Below are 23,250 nucleotides of genomic sequence, written 5' to 3' on the forward strand. Positions count from 1 at the left end.
CGTCAGTCAGAACTGTAGATCTTACAGCTTGTTCAGCCCCAATAGGTAGTTGTTAAACTACAATTAATAAAAGTACATTTCTGTATATAACTGTGCAACACTTGTTTTGGTTTTCAATTAATATTTAAAATGCATTAGTTCTGTCTATTTGAAAGTACGTTTGGCTGTTTCTTTATGTCATAAATGGCATTCGGTGTTCTGGTTTTCTGCAGAGTTGGGAACGATGACAGCTTAATACACACTTGGAAATTCCTATCGCAGTCAACAGACTCCTTACATAAAATCAGCCGGGTGAATGAATCCACGGAGTCACTGGTTGACGAAGGTAAGAGATCCCCATGGCATTTATAGCAACAGGAAGGTCTCAGTGCTGCTTTCCAGAAATAGGAAAAATGTTTTCCTTTCAAATGGACAGTTAAAGTGCATTTACTTTAATTTTAGAGTATTAGTATGGTAAACTTAAAACAAAGCCCCACATAATAATTTTGTTAGCTTGTTGAGTTGTGAGAAAACGTGTGGAAAGTTTCAGTTGCAGTTGAGTTACTTGCAATTTAGCTCAGGGACAAGCATTTCCTCTTTCATTCTGCATTTCTGACCCATTCATACAGTCACAGATTTTGCACTCTGTCACCTTTTTCATGCTGATGCATTGCGTTTTTTCTTTCCCGAGTGAGGAAGGAAGAAACATATTGTTTAGTTTAGTGGGTTTGAAAGTGATGTCAGTTACATTAGTTTCTTAAGTTTAAATATTTTTATATGGGTTTTTTAGGATATAATCAGTATTTTTACATCTTAGCCAATATTCACCTGGAAAGAGCAGAATGGTCTTAATTTATTAAGGACTAAACAAGGACATGCTCGTGGTGACAAGAAAATTTCTCGGTTCCTGCACAAATGAGCAATCTCTCTTAAAGATACATATGTGCGTATGTAATGTATGTAGTGCTCACTTCTACCTGCATCAGTTCTGGCTTTCTAAGCTTGAAAACAGACTTTACATAGGTCTATAGGTCTAAGTTCCCTCGATTCACTGATGCAAATGAAGGAAGACAAACTGGGTGTTGGTTTTTTTTTTATTTATCTGCAATGTTGCAATGAATCCTTTGTCTTTTATCTGAGCTAGAATTTGGTCTATGTGAGTGATGAGCTAGTTTTGTGCCACTAGCAAATAACCTTTAAAAATGTTTTTCATAACCTGGTCCTTAGGGGTTACAATTCCATTTTTGTGTCAGTAAAGGAGAATATGTGTGATGTCTGTGGTATGACAAAGAAAGTCTAAACCTAAATTAATAGAAAGGAATCTCAAATGGGACAAGTTGCTCACATCTTAATGGCACTTCCATTGCTTTGTGAAGGTGCGGACATGAACGAAGGACAGCTGATGGGAGACCTGGAATTAGATTCCAAGCAGCTGGAGGCAGAGTCCTGGAGCCAAGTAGTGGACAGCAAGTTCCTACAGCAGCAAAACAAAGATGTTGTCAAACGGCAAGATGTCATTTACGGTGAGATCCCCGCATCTTAATTTTTCACTCATTGTAGGTAGCTTCTTGATGTACTCATGCATGGATTTGGGTAGCTTTAGGTCAGTGAATAGGAACACTTACTTGGATTCTTCAGAAGCCAATTTCATTCTTGAAGTTCTTAGAAACATAATGTATTCTGTGAAAGCTTTCTTTCTGTATTTCACGTATCCAGAAGACATTAAAAAAAAAAAAAAGCCCAGAAATTGCCTCTCCTCATTTTTCTGCTGAAGACGTTCAAACTCTGTTACAGCAGAGCAGCTAGTTAGGAAGTCTTCTCCTGCCAGATGCAAGAGCCATCCTGTCTGGCAAAAGCACACTGTGTTGAGGCTGGCAGTGAGGTGTTAGGAAGGAGCAGATAGCAGTGCTGAAGGTTCAGACCTCAGCAGCAGTGTCCAAAGCTCTTTAGTGTGGGACAACTCTGCCCACCTATTTCTCCCACACATGAAACAATTGATTCATTTTCCAATACCCAACATGAAATTTTCTGAAGCTACTTAGAGAAGCCCAGTTATGGAAGAGCTTGCTACTGGCAGCTTTTCCTTGTACTGTACACTCATGCACTCTCCAGTGACCTTGCTTTTGACCTTGTCTTCATCATATACAGAGTTAATGCAAACAGAAATGCATCATGTCCGCACCCTGAAGATCATGAATGATGTATACAGCGCAGGGATGCTAAAGGAACTACAGTATGATCAACAAGTTGTAGACAAGATCTTTCCCTGCCTGGAAAACTTGCTGCACATCCACAGTCACTTCTTCCAGCGGATTCTGGAAAGGAAAAAGGAGTCATTGGCAGACAAAAGTGAAAAGAACTTTGTTATCAAGAGGATAGGTGACATCCTAGTGAATCAAGTAAGTACTGGAAAGTCCTTGCACTTCTGAGAGCACAGCTGGAAAGCAGGCACTCTTCCTTCCCTCCTGTTTATGCTTGTTAGATAATCACAGCTGATGGTACTTTTACTCTTCACATGTGTAAAAATCTCAGCCTCTGCTTTTTGAACCACTTTTTGGTCTTTCAGAGGAAGGTCTAATGATGAAAATTAATTTAGTTTATTTTGTGGGAAAGAGAAGCATTCCCTGACAGGCACTGAATGGTTTGACCACAGCCTGGAGGGTAGGCAGTAGCCCACAGCAAAATATGCCCAATGTGTTTCTTGGCTGACTTACTGACCTGCTATTTAACTTCGGGTGGGTCATTTTACTTGTCTTTATCTGGTGCTTTCTCCCTTCCTTTTGTCTGTCTTGACTTTTTTGTGGTTGGCTTTTAAGCCCTGTGAGTAGAATCCCAAATTTTGCACCAAGTGTGAATTCAGTGAAGTCCCGAGCTCAGATCTTTACTTTCTAGAGATCTCCTTGCTTGGTTTAGGATGCCTTGGATAATTTTGGTTTCATCAAGTTCTTTTAAGAGACTGGCAGGCACTGTTGGGATATCACACCAGGATCTCAGTGCAAATTGGACCTCTGTCTCTCATGTCTTGCAGTTCTCCGGTGAGAGTGCCGAGCGAATGAAGAAAACATATGGCAAATTCTGCGGGCATCACTGTGAGGCAGTAAATAACTTCAAAGATTTGTACTCAAAGGACAAGCGGTTTCAGGCATTTGTCAAGGTAGGACCTGGTAGAACAGATGTAGTCAATGGAAAAATTATGTCCTTTCTGCACTCTGCATTTTGCTACAGAACTGAAATTTTCATCTTTGTTCCTTAGAAAAAAATGAGCAGCTCCCTAGTGAGGCGTCTTGGGATTTCTGAATGTATCCTGTTGGTAACACAGAGAATCACAAAGTACCCAGTCCTTTTACAAAGGATACTGCAGTACACCAAAGGTAGGAACCAGTTCCTCTATTCTAAGTGTGAATTTGTTCCTCCAGTGTAAATTTCTTGGATCTTTTCAGCTGAAACAGATTTTCTTAGAATAGGCCAGCTAATCCAATCATTATTGGCTCACACCACTGTAATGAGATAACTCATTTTCATATCTCCAGTTAGGATTACTTATTTGGGTGCCTTGATTTAGTTGCTGTAAGTCTGTCTCTAGCTAATTATGGAGCAACATGCTTAGACTACAAAGACTCACAGCTTACTTTTTTTGGTAATGACTAAAATATGTGGTTAATTTGTGCATTTCATCTATACTGTCACATATATGAAGTGTATTGGAATAGTCCCCAACCTCAACTGTATATGCAAAAGGTTTTGTGAAACACTCCTTAAGCTTGAAAAATGCAACCAATCTCAGGAAATTATTGAATTTCTGAATTATTATTGTTATTATTGAAAGTATATTAAATTATTGAGGGTGAAGAAGAAGGAAGGAAATAAAATCAGGAAGTTAGACTCCACAAGGATGAAGTGAAATTGAGGTGTTTGTCTTTCTGTTCAAAGAAAATGAAGTGGAACATGAAGACTTGACTCAGTCATTAAACCTCGTTAAAGATTTGATTGCTGCAGTCAATAGCAAAGTCAGCAATTACGAAAAGAAAATGCGTCTTAATGAGATTTACAACCGGACGGATAGCAAGTCCATCATGAGGATGAAGAGTGGTCAGATGTTTGCAAGAGAGGACTTGAGGCATCGAAAGCTCATCCGAGATGGGCCTGTTTCACTGAAAAATGCAGCTGGCCGGTTAAAAGGTAAGAGTATCCTGCCGTCTGCAGGGGGAGAATACAGCTCAGCCTCTTTGGATATAAGACTAGTCCTCAGATTGGTGTCTCCAACTTTTTATGTATTATTTTGCTTTGAGAGATTTTGACAGGAGCTTTCCCTGTGCTGTACACTCACTTCCCATCGCAGCATTTCCAATTCCTCATGTTGTTTCTGGGGTGATAGGTAGCTGCTTTTCCTCCTGGCAATTCCACGCCTGCTGAAGTCTTGGGTGGTAGTGACATCTCAGTGCATCACACAAGGAGCAGAGTCACTGGGGGATCCTTTGGGCCAGAAGGACACGCTGGTGCTGCAGTTGCTGGGAGCAATGAGTCAGATCCCCGTGCCACGATGTGCATGTGCAGCAGTTCTAGGAAGTGGGCTCGCTGCATCCAAAAAAGAGGTGTCCCAGGCGTTCATTGCTCTTGAACCTCTTGAACTACTGACACAAACACTTCAGAAGAGACTCTGGTGTCCCTGCAGCTGCTTCTTACTTGGTTGGTGTTTTCTTGAATTACTCTTTTTTGTTATCAGGTGGAAATAGTTCTTCTAAGGTGCCATGCTCTGCTGACCACTGAAGTTCTCTACTGAGTTAAGCACTAAGTCTCCCAAGGAAGCCGTCAGCTGGGACCACAGTAGCAGTAAGAGCAGACAGGGCAGTGTTTCGGGCTCTGCAGGAAGGCTGGGCTTTCCTCCTTTTGCTCTCAGTATCAGCTGACTAAACCAGGGTACTTGGGCATGAATGGGGGCTGGTAGCCTGGAGCCGTGCTGTGCAGGGAGGCAGTGATAACACAAAACTCCATATTGGGTAGGATTTACTGTGAAGTTTTAGAAACAGGAAGTTTACAGGTGGTTTCTAGGCACCCAAGATTACTATTGACTTTAGATGGTGGATGAAGCAAGTTATACCACTGTTGTGAAATCCTGTGATAAGTACAGGCTGCATTTGCATTTGTAAATCATAGAAATGCATAAACATACCTCTGTCTGTAGTGCAAGCTCTCAGCAAAACCAGATCCTGCAGCCAAGCTGCAGAGCCCAAGGGGAGAGTAGCTAGTTCATACAATCAGGTTATTTTGCTAGATTTGAAGTGAAGCACAGAGAAGTGTAGCAAGAACTTTTCTTGGAGGTTTTTAGCATTTCCCCTTTTGCAAAGTGCACAGACAGTAGAGAAGAACAGAGTCAAATGCTGACTCTTGCAAAGCTCACAGATCTTTGAGTTCATTTTGCAGCTTTGCTCAAAGTGTAGTGGTTCTTTTATCTGGAATGGATCCTGTCTTCCCAAAACAGAATGGAAGGAATTACCCACGGGATGATTTAACTTTCTGGTTTGCTTCCTCTCTGTCACAAGTTTTCCCAAGTACATTACACAAAAACTCTTTGTACTGAGGGCTCTGGGTGGGGCATTATACTTGGTAGTTGCTGTGCAACTTTGCGATATGTCATTAGGAGACTTGGAAGGCTGGACGTGTACTCTGGGAAAAGGCTGCATTCTGATTTAAAATCCTGTTTTGGCTTGATGTTGTGCTTCCTTCTCCCATGAAAGAAAGCCAGGTCCTGCATCTCACGCAGGCTCTATTGGCTCCCCTTGGAGTCAGCAAGAGTTGTGTTTGTCTGTGAGCAGAATTAGTGGTGGCTCCTGAAGTCTGTATTTCCTGGGAAATAAACTGCAGCTGACAAATGTTGTTATTGCACGATAATTTACACTCTGCAAACCACTCATCAGGAGAACCATAAAACCCAAAACTTCCTGTGCAGATATTTTGCTTGAGGGCTAAAATATTGTTTGAGAAAACAGCGCTTCTATTCAGTAAGCATCTCTAGCTTTCGCTGTTATGCCCGTGTCCTAACTGTTAGAAAGCATGTGCCTGGAAAGAAGTGCCCCTTCTCTGACAGATGAGAGGAAATCCTGCAGGTTTCCCAGGTGCTGTTGTATTATGCAAAGTCAGTTCAGGGCTAATCTGACCCAGCATCTCCAGGCGCTGCCACTGCTCCTCCTGCTAACCAGGAGATTCACCCTGCTTCCAGGATTTGCAAAAAACATCCTTACCACTCCCCAGCACTTGTGTTATTAAAAGTGATATTTGGTTTGGGGTAGGTTGAGTGGTTATACTGCACTTTTCTTGCAGTAAAATATATATATATATGCTTTTTTCTTTTGCAGAAGTCCAGGCTGTTCTCCTCTCTGACATGCTCGTATTCCTTCAGGAGAAGGACCAGAAGTATGTCTTTGCCTCACTGGTAAGGCTTCAACCTTTTCTCCTGCTTCCTTTTCTACTTGAGAGACCCTTGATGTGTGTTGTGCAGTGAAGCCCACCATTGCCTGCTAAAACAATTTTCTTGCTTACGACATTTTCATTTGCTGAGCTGACTCCATTCTTTTTGATAGAAAAACGTGTCTTCATGCCCCACCTCCCCTTTCTGCACTGCCCTGGCATAGCTGATAATTGGCCTTGAAAACTTGCCTGTCACTTGATATACTTACTCCTTTTCAGTTTGTGCAGATTCAAGCAGTGCTTGAGGTGGGAGGGGGCAATGGGACAGTGCAAACATTGTAAAAATGAATTTTAGCAGAAGAAAATATCCTAATGCATTGTGAGCAGATGGGGGGGGGTGGAATGCCGCTTGCAGTAAATTCAAGAGAACACTTTGCAAATAAATGGTCAGAGGAATATATTCGTAATGGACAGGACCAAAAATATTAGCTTTTGAAAGCAGTCCTCCTAAAAGGGGGAGGCACACTGACCTGCTGAAGCAGGTAAACCTAATACCTGATTCAGTCTGTTGGGGCTGTACCTTGCAGGCATGGTCTAGACTGGCTAAACCTTGTCACTGTTCCACCCTTTGAACCTTTTGAGAGCTGATCATCTGTTATTCCAGTTCCACCAAAGATCTGCACAGACTCAGTGCCCTACACAGGGGAAGCTGATTTGCACACAAGTCCTGCTAATGAACTGCTACCAAATCACCCCAGTGTACCATCTTGTAAAATGCATAAAGGGGCTGACTCATATGCAGATGACACAAAAGCAAAGGGACATTTTAACCAAGCAGACTGATTACACAGAGACCATAGCACACAATGAACTGTCATCTTACACACAAGTCTTCTCCATCATAGGAGTCAACTGTGATCTTCTGAGAAGAGCATTGGTTTTGTGGGATTTGAAAAGAAGATGTTACTCCATTCCAGAGGCAGATCACAAAGATAATGTGTGAGAAGCAGGCGTTAGCAAGCTGCACAAGGTTTAAGGAGCTGTGATATTAATGACAGAGACAGTGTGGGCAGGAGAAGATGAGATAAAAGGTCTACTGGAGTTAGAACAAAACATGGTAGAGTTTGCAAAACCACGAAGTCAATTTTAAATTAATTCTTGGTTGAGATGTAACAAGTTAAAATTGCTTTTCCTACAGGGCTGATGGAGGAAAGCAAGCCCTTCCGAGTTTTTTGAATCCATTAAAATGATTTATTTTCTTAATTAGCTAGTAGGTTCAGGAAATGTTTACAACCTGAAAGAAGTAACAGTATGAATATTGGGACCTTTTTCCTGCTAGTTTCCATCTGGGAACTAGTACTGTTCACCCTCCTCACCGATTTTTTTTCCACGTAAAGGACCAGAAGTCCACTGTGATCTCTCTGAAGAAGTTGATCGTACGAGAAGTGGCTCATGAAGAGAAGGGTTTGTTCCTGATCAGTATGGGTGTAAAAGATCCCGAAATGGTGGAAGTCCACGCCAGCTCCAAAGAAGAGCGTAACGGCTGGATACAGATCATTCAAGACACAATGAACACCATGTAAGCTACCAAGCTGTTCTTGCAAGGCAGGTGGTGCACGTGGTCATGTTCTGGTAGTAATTGAGATCTGTCTCTTGTCCAGGGTTAAAGATGAAGACGAAGGAGTCCCTTGTGAGTCTGAGTTTGAAAAGAAAGTGTCGGATGCGAAAGTGAGAGCACTGAAAGGTAAAAACCTGTCTGGGACAGAGCTGGGGAGCGGTTTTTGAAAAAATTCAAAGGAAATGTTGGGGTTTGTGGTTAAATTATTACTTTTTTCAAAGGACAGAATCCTGTATCCAGCAAATAATTGCAGTCCTTGTTTGCACCTCACCTTGCTTTTGCATTATTTTTTTCTGAGCACGCTCGGTGCCATTGCTGTGCTGGATTGCACGGGGCGCAGTTGTATCATCAGGTTCCACTAGATGGGGCCAATATCTCATGAATCACTCAATTTTCTTACCGAAGCTTTTCTCTTCTGTCTTCATCGCTGTTTTCTGTTCACCCCCACAGAACAACTTCATCAGAAGGATAAGCAGATCCTCCTCTTGCTGGAGGAGAAAACTAAGATCTTCCGCGACATGGCAGACAGCTCTGTGCAGGAGGACATGCCAGGCTCCAGGTTGCTCTTCAGAGCCAACACAGAAGAGGCACCAAAAGGAGAGGCCATTATGAAAACTGCAATAAATGAAGGTGAGCAAGTCAGGGTGACACATTAATTACACTAATCAACACACCCACCTTCAGTGAAGCCATCAGTCCTCAAGCAGCAGTTTTGCAGGGGAAGTCTTCTCTGTCAGAACGACAGCATAGGTAAGGAGATATTGTGTTATTTGTGTTATTGTCTCGGGGACAGGTAATGAGGATCCGGAAAGGAAGCAGATAGTGATGGCTGTTGAAAGAGGGCAGAAAAGAAGTCAGCACAGAGAACAAGCGTGCGTTGAATCTGCACTGGGGTCAGGAGCAGCACAGGATTTATCCTTGGCTGAAATTTGGACCATCCAGGCTTTCGCTATGCCTTTAGTCTCTCAGCAAGGTGTGAGAAGGAGCCTCAGGTTCCAGCAGGCCCTTGTGGTGCCTGCAAGGGACAGGCAAGTCTGTTGACAAAGGCAAGAGTAGATGGAAACTCGGGCAACTTTCTGGTGTGATTTTTGGAAAGGCTAAAAATTATTCAATGCTGTTGTCAGAGCACACCAGGTTGCCTGGAGGAAGAGAGGGAGGTGTAAGCCTGTGCAGAGCTCCAGGAATTGGATTTAATGGTCAGGCAAGCTGTAGGGATGAAAATAGCTCAGAAGCCGGAAGTAGTCTTTAACCAGATATATCATTGCTTTTTATCAGTTGAACTGCTGCAAGACCTGGTGAACAGGAGCCTGGGCACTGCCCTTGGGCAGCAGGTCAGCAGCACTGCCATGGAACAAGAAGGAGGAGTTGGCCCCATCTCTCTCCCTAGAAGAGCAGAAACTTTTGGAGGATTTGACAGTCATCAGATGAATGCCTCCAAGTGTGAGTAGTTACGTATGTGCACATCAGCATTTGTTAGTAACACATAATGTCGTCGTGTCCTCTTGCTTCAGAAGGACTCCAGCAGCTGGTGATTTGGGTTTGCCAGCTCCTCTCCAATAATAGTTGATAGATTAAATAACAGATTAGAAAAAAAAAATGTGTACAGGTGAAATGATGGTTGTTGAGGTTGCATGGCTATGTGAGGATTAAACATCTGAACTCTTCACTCCTCCCTCTGTGTTCTCTCCAAATCCTCCTTACTTCTTTACTTACATGCCACATGAAAGCATTTGGCTTCTTAATAGATTAGTTTCTTCATGTTCTTATTGTAATATCTGCAGCTCTGTTCTTTGTTCTTCAGTTATCTTCCAGCAGGAACCTGGTGCTGTTGCATTTGCGAATGGATGAGGATGTTGCTGAATCAAGCACCTTCTCCCCTGGCTCTGCTCTCTACACATTTGTGTTCCCCATACAACTGCATGTGTTATTCCTGCAATTAAGTCTCTCCCAAACAAACGTGTGACTATTTATTTCAGCTGCATAGTTGGCTGCTTCCCAATGCTCTCCTTCTTTGCCCTAGTCATCAGAAACTTCCCTGTCCTCAAATTCCTTTCTCTGTGGTCTCACTCATACTCCCAGTACAGCCAGTTTTGCTGCGCTAGTGTCTGTCTCAGCGTTGGGATCGTTGGGCCTCGTCTGACCTTCTGCATTAAAGGAGCAGTGTTAGCTCCAGACAGTCAGACATGAGAAGTATGTAGAGGTTTTCCCAGCTCTACTGGAAAGCTGCAAAGCCCTCCACAAGCCTTGTCATCATAATGACAAATACGTTCATGCTGGAGGGGTTTATTTAGGGGTTGTGCCTCTCTCTTGCAGTGATGAGTGGGACAACCTCAGTGCCCAGCTCAAGGTTTCCTGTAGAAATGTCCTCTTTTGGATTAGATTGTTATTCAATAGTTGTAGGCTCTTGGGAGAATTTGGGAAAAGAATGCAGGGCCTGTTTGTTCAGCTGGAGGCCAGGAGGCATGAAACCTGGCTTTCATCTCCAGTTCTTCTGTTCACAACCTGTGCAATCTTGGGCAAGGGTTATAACCTGACTCCCCTTCGTTCTCCCCTCCAGCAAAGCAGAAGGGAGGTGTTTCCTCCTGCAAAGAGGTGGAAGGTCCCAGGACGTGGCGCAGAAGAGAAGGTCTGTTAGGAGGACTTGAGGGTCAGCTTTTAATAGCAAAGCCTACCTGGAGGGTGGTGGGAGGAGAGGGCCTTTTGCGCTAGGTACGGTGTCCTTGACATTGCTGCAGATACAGGTGTATGTAAAGTTGTTTATCATTAAAAGAATGTCAGTAGGGAGGTGTGGAGGTTCCCCATGGGCTGCATTTCAGCTGGCAAGGGGACTGCAGGAGTCTTGTCAAGAGCTGGAGAACCAAAGAGCCATGTGACTCCTTCACCACTGCCAGCAGAAGGGCAGCACAGGTGGAGGGCTGCAGCCCTCTTGGCCCCACAGGTTAGTTCAGTCCTGCTCAGGAGCACTGATAGGAGCCATCCAGGGGTAAGTTAGAAAGAAAAGTCCAGTGTCCCTTTGAAGATACAGGCTTCTGATAACTAAGACTAAGGAGAAATTGTTAGCATAAAATTACACAGGGTATTGCGCAGCAGTATCTGACCTAGCTGTAAATTGCATTTGAATAACAAAGGCATTGAAACTGTACCTGTAATAATATCCCCTGAGATGATACCGTTATTGTTCTCCATCTGCTCTTATTCTGCCTCCTGTCTTCTCAGCAAGTATTCTTTGGTAGTAGACAGCAGTGCGGGGGCTAGACAGAGCACCAATTAATAGGAGGGTGCCAAATTTATCAGCACGTTGTCTGAAACCAAAGTCAATCCTAATCTGAATTCAGCTCCACTTTTCCTGATGCTGCTGCCATGTTCTGTATACATAGAGAGCAAATGTATTTAGTTAAAGTGTCAAGAGCTCTGTGTCTTGTGAGACATCGGAGTTTCCTGTATTAAATTTCTCAGACATTAGCAACTTCGTCTATGGCTTAAAATGTTGAATAACCAGTGTCAATGCTGGCTTCTTCCTTTAGGTGGAGCGAAAGATGAAGGTGACGATGCTCAGGACCTTCGGAGAACAGAGTCGGACAGCATTTTAAAGAAGGTATCGCTTGGTTTATCTATCTGCTGCCACTGAGTTCAGATTTCAAGAGAGTGACAAGTTTTGAACAATTTCTTGACAATTAGATATATCCTAATAAGTTAAAATAAAATTGAAAGTATGCAGCCAGAAACACTTTGCTGTAGCTAAAATCCTGACTTGAAAACTGACTGCAAATTAGTAGTATTCCTTTGTGGCACAGGTTATCTGCCATCTGTCTGCAGATCAGCTAAAGCATGTGTTTAATTATGCATCGTTATTGAAATGATAAGGTCAGTTATAACCTTGCACCTAATTTTGCTCTGAATTGATCCATCATATAACTAAAAAATGATACCTAATTAACATTTTATTTCATAAGATTTTAACTTGCCTAAAAAACATGCATGAATTCTCCCAGAATGGAAGATGGAGGGTGTTTAATGGTGTCTATCATTAGTTCAGCTTCAGAATACATTGGCTGTGATTTCTCATTTGTCCTCATGTTAAATCTGTGATCTTTTCATAGGGTGGAAATGCTAATCTGATGTTCATGTTGAAAAGGAATAACGAGGTAAGAATTGATTCTGTTGCTCATCTGTTTCCTTCATTTAAGTGGCAAGTGAATTTATCTCAATAGGTGATAATGTAGAAGAAAATACATTTCATTTGCTGAAGCACGTGTAGACTTTTAAATACATTAAGCTGAACCCACTGTGTCATTTATTTGTTTAACCTTGGGCGTTCAGACAGGGAATTCACTGATTGTCATCTGCTTGCCAGCATGATGATATCTGCTGATTATAGGCAGCAAGGGTTAATTACTGCTAGGATGCACAGGGCTGTATTTATTGTGCATCTGCAGACAGAGGGAGTTTAATTTTATGTTGCAGGTGCAGTGAATTGGGGCAATTAGATTTCTATTCTCCCTTTGATACACATTCATAACTCCCAATTAGCATTAATAGCAGAATGAGAAGCAGTTCTTTTAATACTGGCTATCACACCACTATTGCAAATACTGCAGTGGTTTTTCTTCTTAAAAGTAATTGTAGGATATGAGAGATTCCAATAAATTTTTTGCTAGGCTAAAAAATTAATTTAAGTTTAGGGCGTCGCTCCAAAGTAGCTTGCTCTGTATTGATGGCATGATGCGTTCATATTTACCTGGATTTTCAGAGAGCCTCCATGAACACACCTGCTGTACTTCTGTGCCTGCTGTATTGCAGTTTTTCTGTCTAATGATAGTGTGACCTGTATGGGTCAGCCGGGGGTAGAAGAGTGCAAATATTCCATATTCATTTTAAGATTTCTTCTTTTTTTGCCCCTTGAAGTTCTTTCCCTGAACTCTTAAGTGAACAGACAGGTCTTATCCCAATTACTGTGCTTGTTCTTGAGCGAGCTGATTCTGTGGGAAATGGTTTCCAGGGACAACCCGGGAGTTCCCATGAGGTCTGTGCCATTAGGTGCTCCTGCAGATGTTTCCTTCCCTGCTGCACTGACAGCTGGTAAAGTGAGGAAGATGATGCCAGGTGATGTCCAAGGGATGTGTTGGTGTACGGGGGGATGATGCAGTCATCTCAAGTGAAGAGTGAAAAGAATGAAGGTGTAGAGGGATGGTCATACAGCTTGTCAGACCCACTGGTGGGTCACAGTGGAGAAGGGTGCTTTACATGTACCCTGGTAGCCAGTGAGATCTAATAGCAATGCTTTTGTTTTCTCGCAGCAGGTCCTCCAAACCATTACCAGCCTCCATAAGCTGCTCAGTGCTTTGCAGGTAGGCTTGGCAGTTCATCCCGCTTTTGCATGCCGCTTCCCCAAACTGTGCATCCTGCCAGGCAGTAACAGCCACTCATGCTTCGCAACCCATCTCCCCCTTCCCCTTTGCTTGTGACATCCCTGTGTGGCTGATTATGCCATGGCCAGCTCGCAGGCAGCTTGCCAGCAGGTCATAGGAATGGACTGCTGTCGAAGTGAACCAGTGCTCACCTGAATTTGGGAAGCTGCTGGTGGGAAGATGGTCTGCCAGCATCCTCTGGTAGCCCAGCTGTAAGGCAGCAGTGCTGAGCCGTGAACTTGGTGGGGGAAGAAGGGGTTCATTACAGCACCCTGAGGTTTTCAGGCATGGAGCCTCTCTCTCCATGGAGAGGGCACTGCAATGATTTGTGTCCCCTCTCTCCCAGGGCGTCGTGCTGCAACAGGACACCTACATCGAGGACCAAAAGCTAGCTCTGAGTGAGAGGGCTCTGTCCCGAAGCTTCTTCCGGCCAACATCGCTGCTGGAGCAGGAGAAGCAGCGCAACCTGGAGAAGCAGCGCCAGGAGTTGGCCAACCTGAAGAAGCAGCAGACACAGCACCAGGAGGAGAGGAGGAAGAGAGAGAAGGAGTGGGAAGTCCGGGAGAAGGAGTTGGCAGAGCAGGAGGCCCAGCTGGCCCAGCGAGAGGAGCAGGTCCAGAAAGGGTGGCAGGACCTCGAGAGGGAGCGAGAGGAGCTGCAGGTGAAGAAGGCCTCCTACCAGCTCGACCTGGAGAGGCTTCGCACGGCACAGAAGCAGCTGGAGAGGGAGAAGGCACAGTTCAAGCAAGATGTGGAGCGATTGGCTCAAATGCGGCAGGAGGCTGAGCACAACCAGGTAAAGGCTGCGGATGGCTGAGCTGCTGCGTAAGCCATGCCCTGCAGGGAGCTCCCAGATGGTCCTGGGTCAGCTGCATGCTGGCAGTGATAAACTGACACCAGGCCAGCCCTAGACATGCGGGGCCTCGTATTTAAAACTAGCTCTTTCCTTGCACATGATGTGCAGGGCTGCCTTTGTGGCACCTCCAGAGCTGCTGAGGCATTGCCAGTGTTGATGCAACACAGTGTATTCAGGCTGCCTGGCCAGTGCTGAGCCGTGGGTGGTTACAGCAGCCTGAGCTCTGCTGGCTTGTCTGTGCTTTGTGTTGGCAGACAGCAGAGCAGAGGTGGCTGGCTTGCAGAGAAGGTGCTCTAGGCAGTCCCAGGAGGTCAATACTGGCTTTGACATTGGCTTTCATCCCATGGGTGCTGAGGTCTGGGGAGCAATCAGGCAGATGGGACATCCTTCTCGAAAACAGCCTGAGTGCTCTGGGTTACCTGCACCCTCCAGCTGTCACAAAAGCCACTTGTGAGGCTGATAACTGCAGGGGAAGGCTGTTTGTACACTTGCATCCATCTCCAAAAGCATTCTTGATATCTAGCAGAGAGATGGGCATTGTCCTCATCCTAAAGAGACTGGGAACCTGCAGTCGAGTCATGGCTCAATGAGCAAAGGTCCCTGGCTCTGCTGCAAGAGGCTTTTGCTGTCTGGCTGCCCACAAACAGAGAGAAAAGTCCACACGCAGAGCCTGCTCTGCACATTTTTCAGCAAGCTGGGGTTTATTTTTTTATAACTGTGCAGCAGTCTGGCTGAGGAGAGCAAGCATCTGTTGGCAAAACATGGGCTGAATTTGAACCGTAAGCCTGTTGTTGATTGTTTGCTTGTTTGTAACTCACTAATTCTGAATGTAATTTGCTTAGAGCTGTAGCAGAATTAGTTTGTAAATGTTGGATTGCGGAGTGGAAATGATTTTGGGTGCCTGAATGGACTAATTGCGGAGCTCAGCAGTGAGCTCTGAAAAGCAAATCATCGGAGGAGGGTTTGCTCCCTCCCACCCTGGTTCCTGATCAGGCCAGAAATTTTCCAAGCACACAGCAAAGCTGTTCCAGCATCCAGCACACGTAGACATGCGAGGGGACAAGGATGCTGTGGGAGAGGCTGAGAGGTAAAATAACTGTGAGGCCTGGGGGATCAGGAGAAGGAAGCACCTTTTCAAGGCAGGTATCCTACTGACATTTCAGAGCTATTAATAGAGGGTTCGGCAAGGCTTTGTTGAGCTGTTGTTTTGATCTTCCCTTTGAATGCACGGGCCTCAATTACATCCTGAGACAGCCGTTAGGAAAAAAGAAACAACCTGGAAAAATGTTTTTGCTTTCATCTTTTGCTTGGGAAGGCTTCCTTTGACAAATGCCGCTCCAGTGCTATGTGCTGGCGTTCCCCTGCCGCAGAGGCACGCTTCTCGTTGGCCTTCTGCCACTATCTGTGTGTGCAAACGGTGCAGGGTGAGTCTTGGTATCGAGATCTTAGAGAATATTTGCCCTTGGCTTGTTGATACATAGCATAGTACATGTATAAGCAAAAGATACTGGAGCGTTACTCTTTATATGCCTCGTTTCCTCGTCTGAAATGGAGAGCGCTGCTTCTCTCGTTGTTTTGCTTGGATGGGGACCGCTTTTTAGTTGGTGAATGGGCTGGATGTTCCCAAGAACAACTGCTGTCTCTGTCAGTGGTCTGGGAAATATGCTTCCTATCCAGCTCCAATGAAAAACTTTTCCTTTATAGGTTTCAAATCTACATGAGAAACTTGCAAGAGTCTCTTCGCAATCCAGCATCGACGACTCCTCCAAGCAGAAGAGCCCTTCCCTTCCTAAACAAGGGCACTTTGATGCAGAACTGTCTGTCTCCCCAAAAAGGAACAGTCTTTCAAGGACACACAAAGAGAAAAGCACTTTCCATTTGCTTAGCACAACAAACCAGACTAACAAGGTGGCTGAGGAACAGCCCCAGATGCCTACCCGCCTCTTCAGTTTAGCCAAACCAAAGGAAAAGAAGGAAAAGAAGAAAAAGGGCAGGGGACATCGCTCCCAACAGTCTGGTGAGTGTCAGGGGTGGTCATAGGTGTGTTTTTGGGGTTGATGAGCTGGCTTGTCCCTCCAGCCAACAAGCTGGTGGAAGCCACAAATTCTAGGCTTGAATGTAGATGGCAACACTTGAGGAATGAAGATCAGCTGTGATGAGTGGAGTTCCCAGCTTGAAGTGATCTTCTCTGTGGGCTTTTCTGCCTGTTCTGCAGCCCCGGGGTTATCAGAGGGACACACTCTGCTCCTTGCTCCTTCCCTTTCCTGTCCCATCCTGAGCAGCCGCCACAGGTTGGGTTCTCCCTGTATTTTTCAGCTTGCTCTGCTTTGAGAAAGAGAATGTCCTCCTTCAGTCTATGTGCTTTCAGGGACTGCTGCTGGGATGCCCCTGGCTGTTGCACCCCTGCAGCATTGCTGTCTGCTTTAACTCTGTTGTAGTTTGGAAGTGATACCCACAACCCTTCTGGTGACCTCTCCCTTCCCTTTGAGCTGGTCTGTCTTGTCTCTTGATCTGGGAAAAAAAAAAAAGGCATTTTTTTTCTCTGGTAGTTTTGCATTCCCTTGGGACTCAGTTCTGCACTACAAACTTTGACCCACATTAAATTTGATCTCACGCAGTCAGATGACCGGCTTACCCGTGTTAACTCACTGATGTTTTCTAACTTGTGCACAGGAAAGCTCAGCAATTATGGGATGTAATGTCATGGTAGCTCAACAGGGAACTGGACATCTTGTAAAGGTGCCCAGTGGATTTGGCAGAGGGGTTTCCATGCACGTGAAGCCCTGCTCTGCCTGCTGTATTCCCATAGTGATCCCCACCTGGTTTTTATGTGCTGCAGATTCTCACTCGTCAGAAGCACCTCCAGAGGGTGAGGAGATCTTCTGCTGAGCACGGATGATTCCATCGGTCACTCTCGGCATTGGTACAGTGGACATCTGCCTGCCCGCTCCGCAGCACGCTGCTGGTGCCTGCGTCTGACAAGCATCTGGAGGTTTTAAATAAAACGTGTTATGAAGTCTGTTAAGTGATGGGAAAGGGCCTCTCTCCTGTGGTTTTGCATGAGTTCTCACCGCAGAGGCTGACTGCACGGCAAATAGTACTGTGTCTCTGCGCAAACCTGGCGTTAAATGGACTGAGATTGATGTTTTCTGTCTCTTCTTACTGCTAAAGGATGAGAGAACATAGCCTTAAGGGGTCTGTGCCTTCAAATTCCCCTTTTTGGGGAACATAACCAAAACCAAGCATTTAGCAAAAGATTAGGACTCTACAAATGGTGCGTGCACTCTGGCATATATAGATACATTGTATATATACATATATGTATCTGTGTATCCACTGGGATATGCTTACAGTCTGTACAGCCAAGCTTAGCTCGGCCTGTGGGGATAGATGATACCTGATGACTTTCAGGGAGCATGTAGATATTAAATATCTTGCCCTTACTGCTCCAATGGTAACACTGTTGACTTGCACACCCCTTTTGTGCTCATGTTATATGGACTGTTTGGTTTCAGAAAGTTACCTTACACCAGGAAGCAGTAATGGCGTTCAAAAAAAAAAATTCAGAGGAAAAAAAAATTTAAAGTAATTCCAAAAGATTTCCACGGGGCAGAGGATTTAAATGTCAGACTGTTTCCGGAATTAAGCAGAATATCTTTGGGTGTATTCAAAAACGATGCAGAAAAGAGAAGTTCAGTAGGCTTGTAAGGCAACCCCAGGGAGCCAGAACAGACAGTGTTCAGGTGGGAACAACTCTAAGCAACTTTTTTTTTTTTTTTTTTTTACACAATCTCTTTGAGCTCCAGCTCACTCCTTCCCTTTCCCTAAGTGAAAATTTGGGGTTTTTGCCAGAATATAGTTGTCCAGTTGCATTTGACATCCCTTCATTACAAGCCTGATGACTTGCTGGAGAGATGGCTGAAAACCTGATTTTAGGGAACTTTGTTCTGTTGTTTGTTTTTTTTCTTCCCCCACTTTTTATGTTACTGTTGGGCTTGTGTTTCTCTGGATTCTGTCAGCTTCCCTTGCTCGTTTCTGAGGCAGAATGAGACAACAGGAATTTCAGAGCATTTCTGTGAGACATTGCAGGTCAGGGGACTGAGTGCAGTGAGCAGAGAGAACTCCAAAGAGGCAGCTCCTAGTCCCTGCGCCTATACAATACCGTGCACTTATTAACCATTTCTGGGGAGAAAATACATTCTCCTGGACAAAAACACTGTGGGACCGGTCCAAAGGTCCAGTGTGGCAGGGCTGTTTTCATAATACATTCTCCTGGACAAAAACACTGTGGGACCGGTCCAAAGGTCCAGTGTGGCAGGTCTGTTTCCATGGCCATGGGCTCTAGGGTGAGAGTATCCGTGTGTCCCTGCGTTGCCGTCAGCAGGAGGGGAAGGTGGCTCTGGCTCTGCTGCCTGTGAGGTGTTTGTACAGCTGTTGAATAGAGGGATGTGTTCAGTGGGGGGGAAAGAAATGCAGCAAGCCAAACTTTTTTCCAGAATTACTGTTCTTCCAGACCCTCTCAGGGGAATTGCCCGAGCGGATTTGTACATGGTTACGAGACTGTATCATCTTCAAAATAGCTGAAGGGTTTGCTCAGAGTTTGAAGCTGTCAAGTGCATTTCCTTTCCTACCAGGTTTTCTTTAAAAAAAAAAAAATAATCTTCTTGCACTATTGTTTGATTTCAGTTTGCTCTCTGGCTTCTCACAAGCTAGTAACCTGCAGCAGTTTTCAGAGTTCGGTGCTGATGAATTTCAGCAGCATTGATGGTGAGGTGGATGCTTAGACTGGTCTGTCTTGGTCCGTACAGAAATCCTAAGCCGCCTGCTTGCTTTTGAAGCTCTCTAAACTATTAAAACTCAGAAGGAGGAAAAAAGAAAAAAAAAAAAAAAGAAGAAGAAGAAAGGAAAAAGGTTAGATTTATTTTTGTTTTGGGTTTTTTTTAATATTATTTGGTGCTTGTTCCTAATTGCAAGCAGGGCTTGCAGAAGATATTTATCTTTCTGTTTATTTGAAAGAGTTCTTTTTTTAAAAGACGTTTACTTGGTTTTATTTTTTTATTTCTTTTTACTTTTTATTTTGCTTTTGTTTGAGGGCTTTAGGGGTGATTTGGTGTTTTTTCTTTCCTTTTTTTTTTTTTTTTTTCTTACCAAGAGATTGGTAAACCAAATGTTCTTATCTCCCTGGTTCCTACAAAATCAGGGTTTGGGCAGTGCTGCTTAGCAGCCCATGCCATGCCTAGAGTTATGCAATTTCAACTGAGAGCTTTCTTTAAGGCCAAAAATGTCTGGAAAAAGAAGCAGTGACTTCAGACAAGACTCCTCCTATCAGTTTGTTTCCTTGTTTAAATATTTTGTTTAGATTTTCTCATACCTTTTGGAGGGAAAGGAAAAAGCAAAACATGGAGCCTCTTGCAGTGATGTGAGGGTTTGGGTCGCTTTTCCAGGGAGATACAGGCACTCTTCTGAACCTGAAAGGAGCTGAGGGAGGCATGAGCTGGTGTTGTGGTGTTACCTTTTTCATAAGAAAAACACAGATTTCACAAAATAATTTCTGCCCTGCTATTTGTAAATCTGCAAAAATGAATAGGCCAAGCAGGAATTTTTGGAAACCAAAGCAGTGCATGGCTCATTTACTGTTGTGTAAACAGAGATCAGGTCCCTGGTATTTCTGAAAGTTCCCCTCGATCTGTAATAGCCTTTGCCAGCATGAACTTTTCTTTTCATCCCACTGTCTTTTCTCCACTCCCAACACATCTTGCATTCGTGACACGGGAATGTCCCATGGCTCTGAGAAAGGCATCAAGAGGCAGACGCGTGACCCAGGGCCGCAGGGCTGAGCCTCTGCCTGGCTCAAGCATCTCTTCTGACCTGTGCAAATCAAAAAGAGCATTTGGTGCCCTGAACAAAATAGTATTTGCTCAGTGATCTCCTAAGGTCCCCATGGTTCCTTGTCAAACAAACCGTGGGTGTGAGAAATACACTGACCAGAAATACAGCATATCAAAGTTGTTTGTGTCTTAAATTCTGATGGACAGACCTTTGTCCCTGGAGGATGTATGTTACTGTATGATTCACTTTTTTGGAATGAAGCCTTTACTCCCACACTGCTTCCTCCTTCTTTCGGCTTTAGGAAGGTGAGGGCTTGTTTTTACCTCTTTAGCCTTTTATTTTTCCCCTCTCAGGTTTTCTTTGGAAGGGCTTGGCATAGGTTCCCAGCGTCTGATTTCCCCCTCTGATCCCTGCAGGTTGCCTAGGATTGTCTGCTGGAGTGCAGTCCCAGCTTTATAGCACCAAAGCCTTTCCTGGCCTTAAAATTGTGTTTGTTCGGTTCCACGGCTGGCATCCATCCTGCAGTTGTTAAAAGCATGTTATTTCTTCAGCCCAGCCTGATGCTTTATCTGGTTCCCAGAGCCAGTCCCTTGATCCAGCTTGGAGCACCCAAACCATCCCGTTCTGCACTGGGTTTCTGGGACATGGAGCAGGTTCAAAAACGTCTGTGCAAAGCCCGTATTGTTGGAGGGAGAAGAGGACCCCGCAGGGGCTCTCAAAGCTTTTTTTTGCTAGTGTTTCATGGAGGGGAAAAATCAGCCTTTCTTTTCTTGGGCTTTTCTTTGCCTGGTCTTTATCCCTGCCCAACAGAAGGGGTTTCAGTGATCAGGGAAGTGGAAGCGCAGGCTCAGATGAAGTACAAAAGTGGTCAGTATTAGCTGAGGGTGCCAGAATACCCCAGAGATAGAGAGCAGCTGTAGCAAATGGTGTGAAACTCGATGGAGTTGTGTGGGGTTGGCCTTAGCTTCTTTTAAATGAAGTGATCATCTCAACATGTAACTTGATGTCAGTGTGATGCCATAAAGCACTTTAAATGGAACTGGTCTTGTCCCTTTTCATTTTGGTTATGTGGAGACAATCAGCTTTACCGTTGCTTCCCCCTCTGTATCCCCACCAAAATCCAAGCTGCAAGTAAGCATATTCCTGGTGTGGTTTGGCTTTACCCTGGGAGGGAAGCAAGGGCCAAGCTTTTGGTATTATTTTTAGACCAAAGTGGGTGTGAATCTGACTACAGTCCCACTGCACACAGGGTGAGCAGCAGGACCAGAGAACTGGCTTCCGATGGCTCACATCCATCCCCTGGGAGAGCCCATGCCAGCGTCACCATCACCTTCCTCACAGCGGGTACCCACCAGTGGTTTGCCCTCCATCTCCTTTTCCTTGGAGAAACCCAGAGCAAAGGAGATGTGGGGCGATGCAACCAAATAAGTGAAGCGAGGCCCTTTCCCTGCACTAAGTTATTTACTGTCCAGGCCATTGGGAGACCTCCCAGGTGCCATCCTTGGGGCAGGAGCTCTCACCACCACGGAGGGTGGACTCTTCTCTTTACTCTTGAAGTTTCACTGCTGCTGAGAAGCAGTCATGCCATTAGCCTGTGTGGATTTGTACTGCCTTTCGAAGGCAAGAGCATCCATAGAGTCTGATCATCTTTGCACCTGCCTTGAGGCACTAGGATATCTCAAAGCTGTTGCTGAAACACCCAAATCCAGTCCTTCCAAATGCCGCCCAATCAAAAGAGGCTCATCAGGTGCCAAATCCCAAGGAAGCTGTCTAGGATATCTGTGGCAAGGGAGGACTGGGCAGGGGCCACAGGAGAGCATCTGCTAAAATCCCACAAAACATTCCGTGTTAACCAGAACTCTGGAAATTATTCTGCCTGCTGGCCAGGTTTGGGAATTTAACATAATTTAAGGCACTCTTTTAAATAAAAAAACCTCCCTTGCTGCTCATAACTCTTTGCTTCATTTGTCAGAAGGGGCAGCAATCCATGATTCTGATCTGGTGATGCAGCTAAGTTTTAAAGATAGGCAAGCTGAACTGGCTTCATCTCGTACACCTCGCGCTCTTGAGCAATGGGAAGCGTAACGCTAGCTCCCTTCCCACCTGCGTTTTCAGGGCTCGGTGCCCTTTCTTTCCACACGCATTTCACTGACACTGATGCTTTGCCCAAATATATTCAGCTTCCGTTGCTTGGGGGGAGGGGGGAACAGGATGACATTCACTGCTTTGCATACAGCTATAAGCTTTGTATGTATTTAAGCTGTCCGTAGGTATCCATCCTTTCCATGCTCTAAAGTATTTTACTATTTTCTTTATCGATATTAAACACTGAATCAAAAAAAAAAAAATCTATGTCCAGTTCAGTTCGCCTATGGTTAAAGTTTAGCTTGATGTTTATTTTGTACTAATGTGGAATGCACTTGAGTAATTCCCAGAGCGTTGAGGAGGTGTATTATAATAACCTGATATACCTCTGCTTTTGGTTTGTTTCTAAAAAAAAAAAAAAAAAAAAAAAAAAATGCTTTGCATTTTCATGTTGAACCCTTTAAAAAAAAATTTTAAAAAAATAGAAGTTGAAAAAAAGAATTTTTAAAAAAGAGGGTAAAACCTAATTGCTGTATGTTAATTTGTAATTATGTAAAAAGTGAGCAGGTTATTGACTGTAAAATTCTTCAGTTTTTCTGTAACTTGCTGGAAACCATTAGGTTTTGTAACAAGCTTTTATTTATCTTCCTTTTTAGTTATCAGCATCAACCTCTTGTAAAGTCATTTTTCCTCTAAATAAATTTGATTTTAAGTCTGAGATTTCTGCCTAATTTGATTCCACACTTCGGGTATTTCTGCTGTTGACTTTGTTGCACCGAGGCTGAATGTACAGACGTAACCCTAACCTGTAATCAAATGTTTGCATTGCTTTTATCATCTGGATTCCAGTCTGCACCGATCGGACTCTCTCACGTACTTTCCTTCTCTCGGAAGATTTGCATTTTGCTGAAGGGCATATGGTCATAATGATATTCAGCTCCTTGGGGGTTTTTCCCCCCACACACAGGGCTTTTCATCTTTGTACAAGAAGAGGAAGTGTCACAGCCATTATCTCAGCCACTCCAGCTCCCTAAGCCGAGATCAATGGCAGCCTGGTGGCTGCATGCGCT

At 44.4% G+C, this 23,250-nt stretch overlaps 1 protein-coding gene across 1 annotated transcript; it reads left to right on the top strand.

Annotated features, from left to right (window-relative positions):
- Positions 1 to 212: 212 nt before the first annotated feature.
- AKAP13 (A kinase (PRKA) anchor protein 13) lies at positions 213 to 17,758 on the top strand (the record flags this gene model as incomplete). The annotated part of the gene is made up of 17 exons (XM_010075759.1): positions 213 to 325; positions 1,356 to 1,502; positions 2,128 to 2,378; positions 3,008 to 3,133; positions 3,233 to 3,350; positions 3,910 to 4,158; positions 6,333 to 6,409; positions 7,782 to 7,963; positions 8,046 to 8,128; positions 8,453 to 8,632; positions 9,278 to 9,442; positions 11,527 to 11,597; positions 12,103 to 12,147; positions 13,300 to 13,350; positions 13,757 to 14,206; positions 15,971 to 16,283; positions 17,106 to 17,758. Coding segments are annotated over 17 exons (2,671 nt in total), but the record flags the coding sequence as incomplete, so codon positions are not given.
- Between the last annotated feature and the right edge of the window lie 5,492 nt (positions 17,759 to 23,250).

The sequence above is a fragment of the Pterocles gutturalis genome, unplaced genomic scaffold (genome assembly GCF_000699245.1).
Source record: "Pterocles gutturalis isolate BGI_N339 unplaced genomic scaffold, ASM69924v1 scaffold3971, whole genome shotgun sequence".
Lineage (NCBI taxonomy): Eukaryota > Metazoa > Chordata > Aves > Pterocliformes > Pteroclidae > Pterocles > Pterocles gutturalis.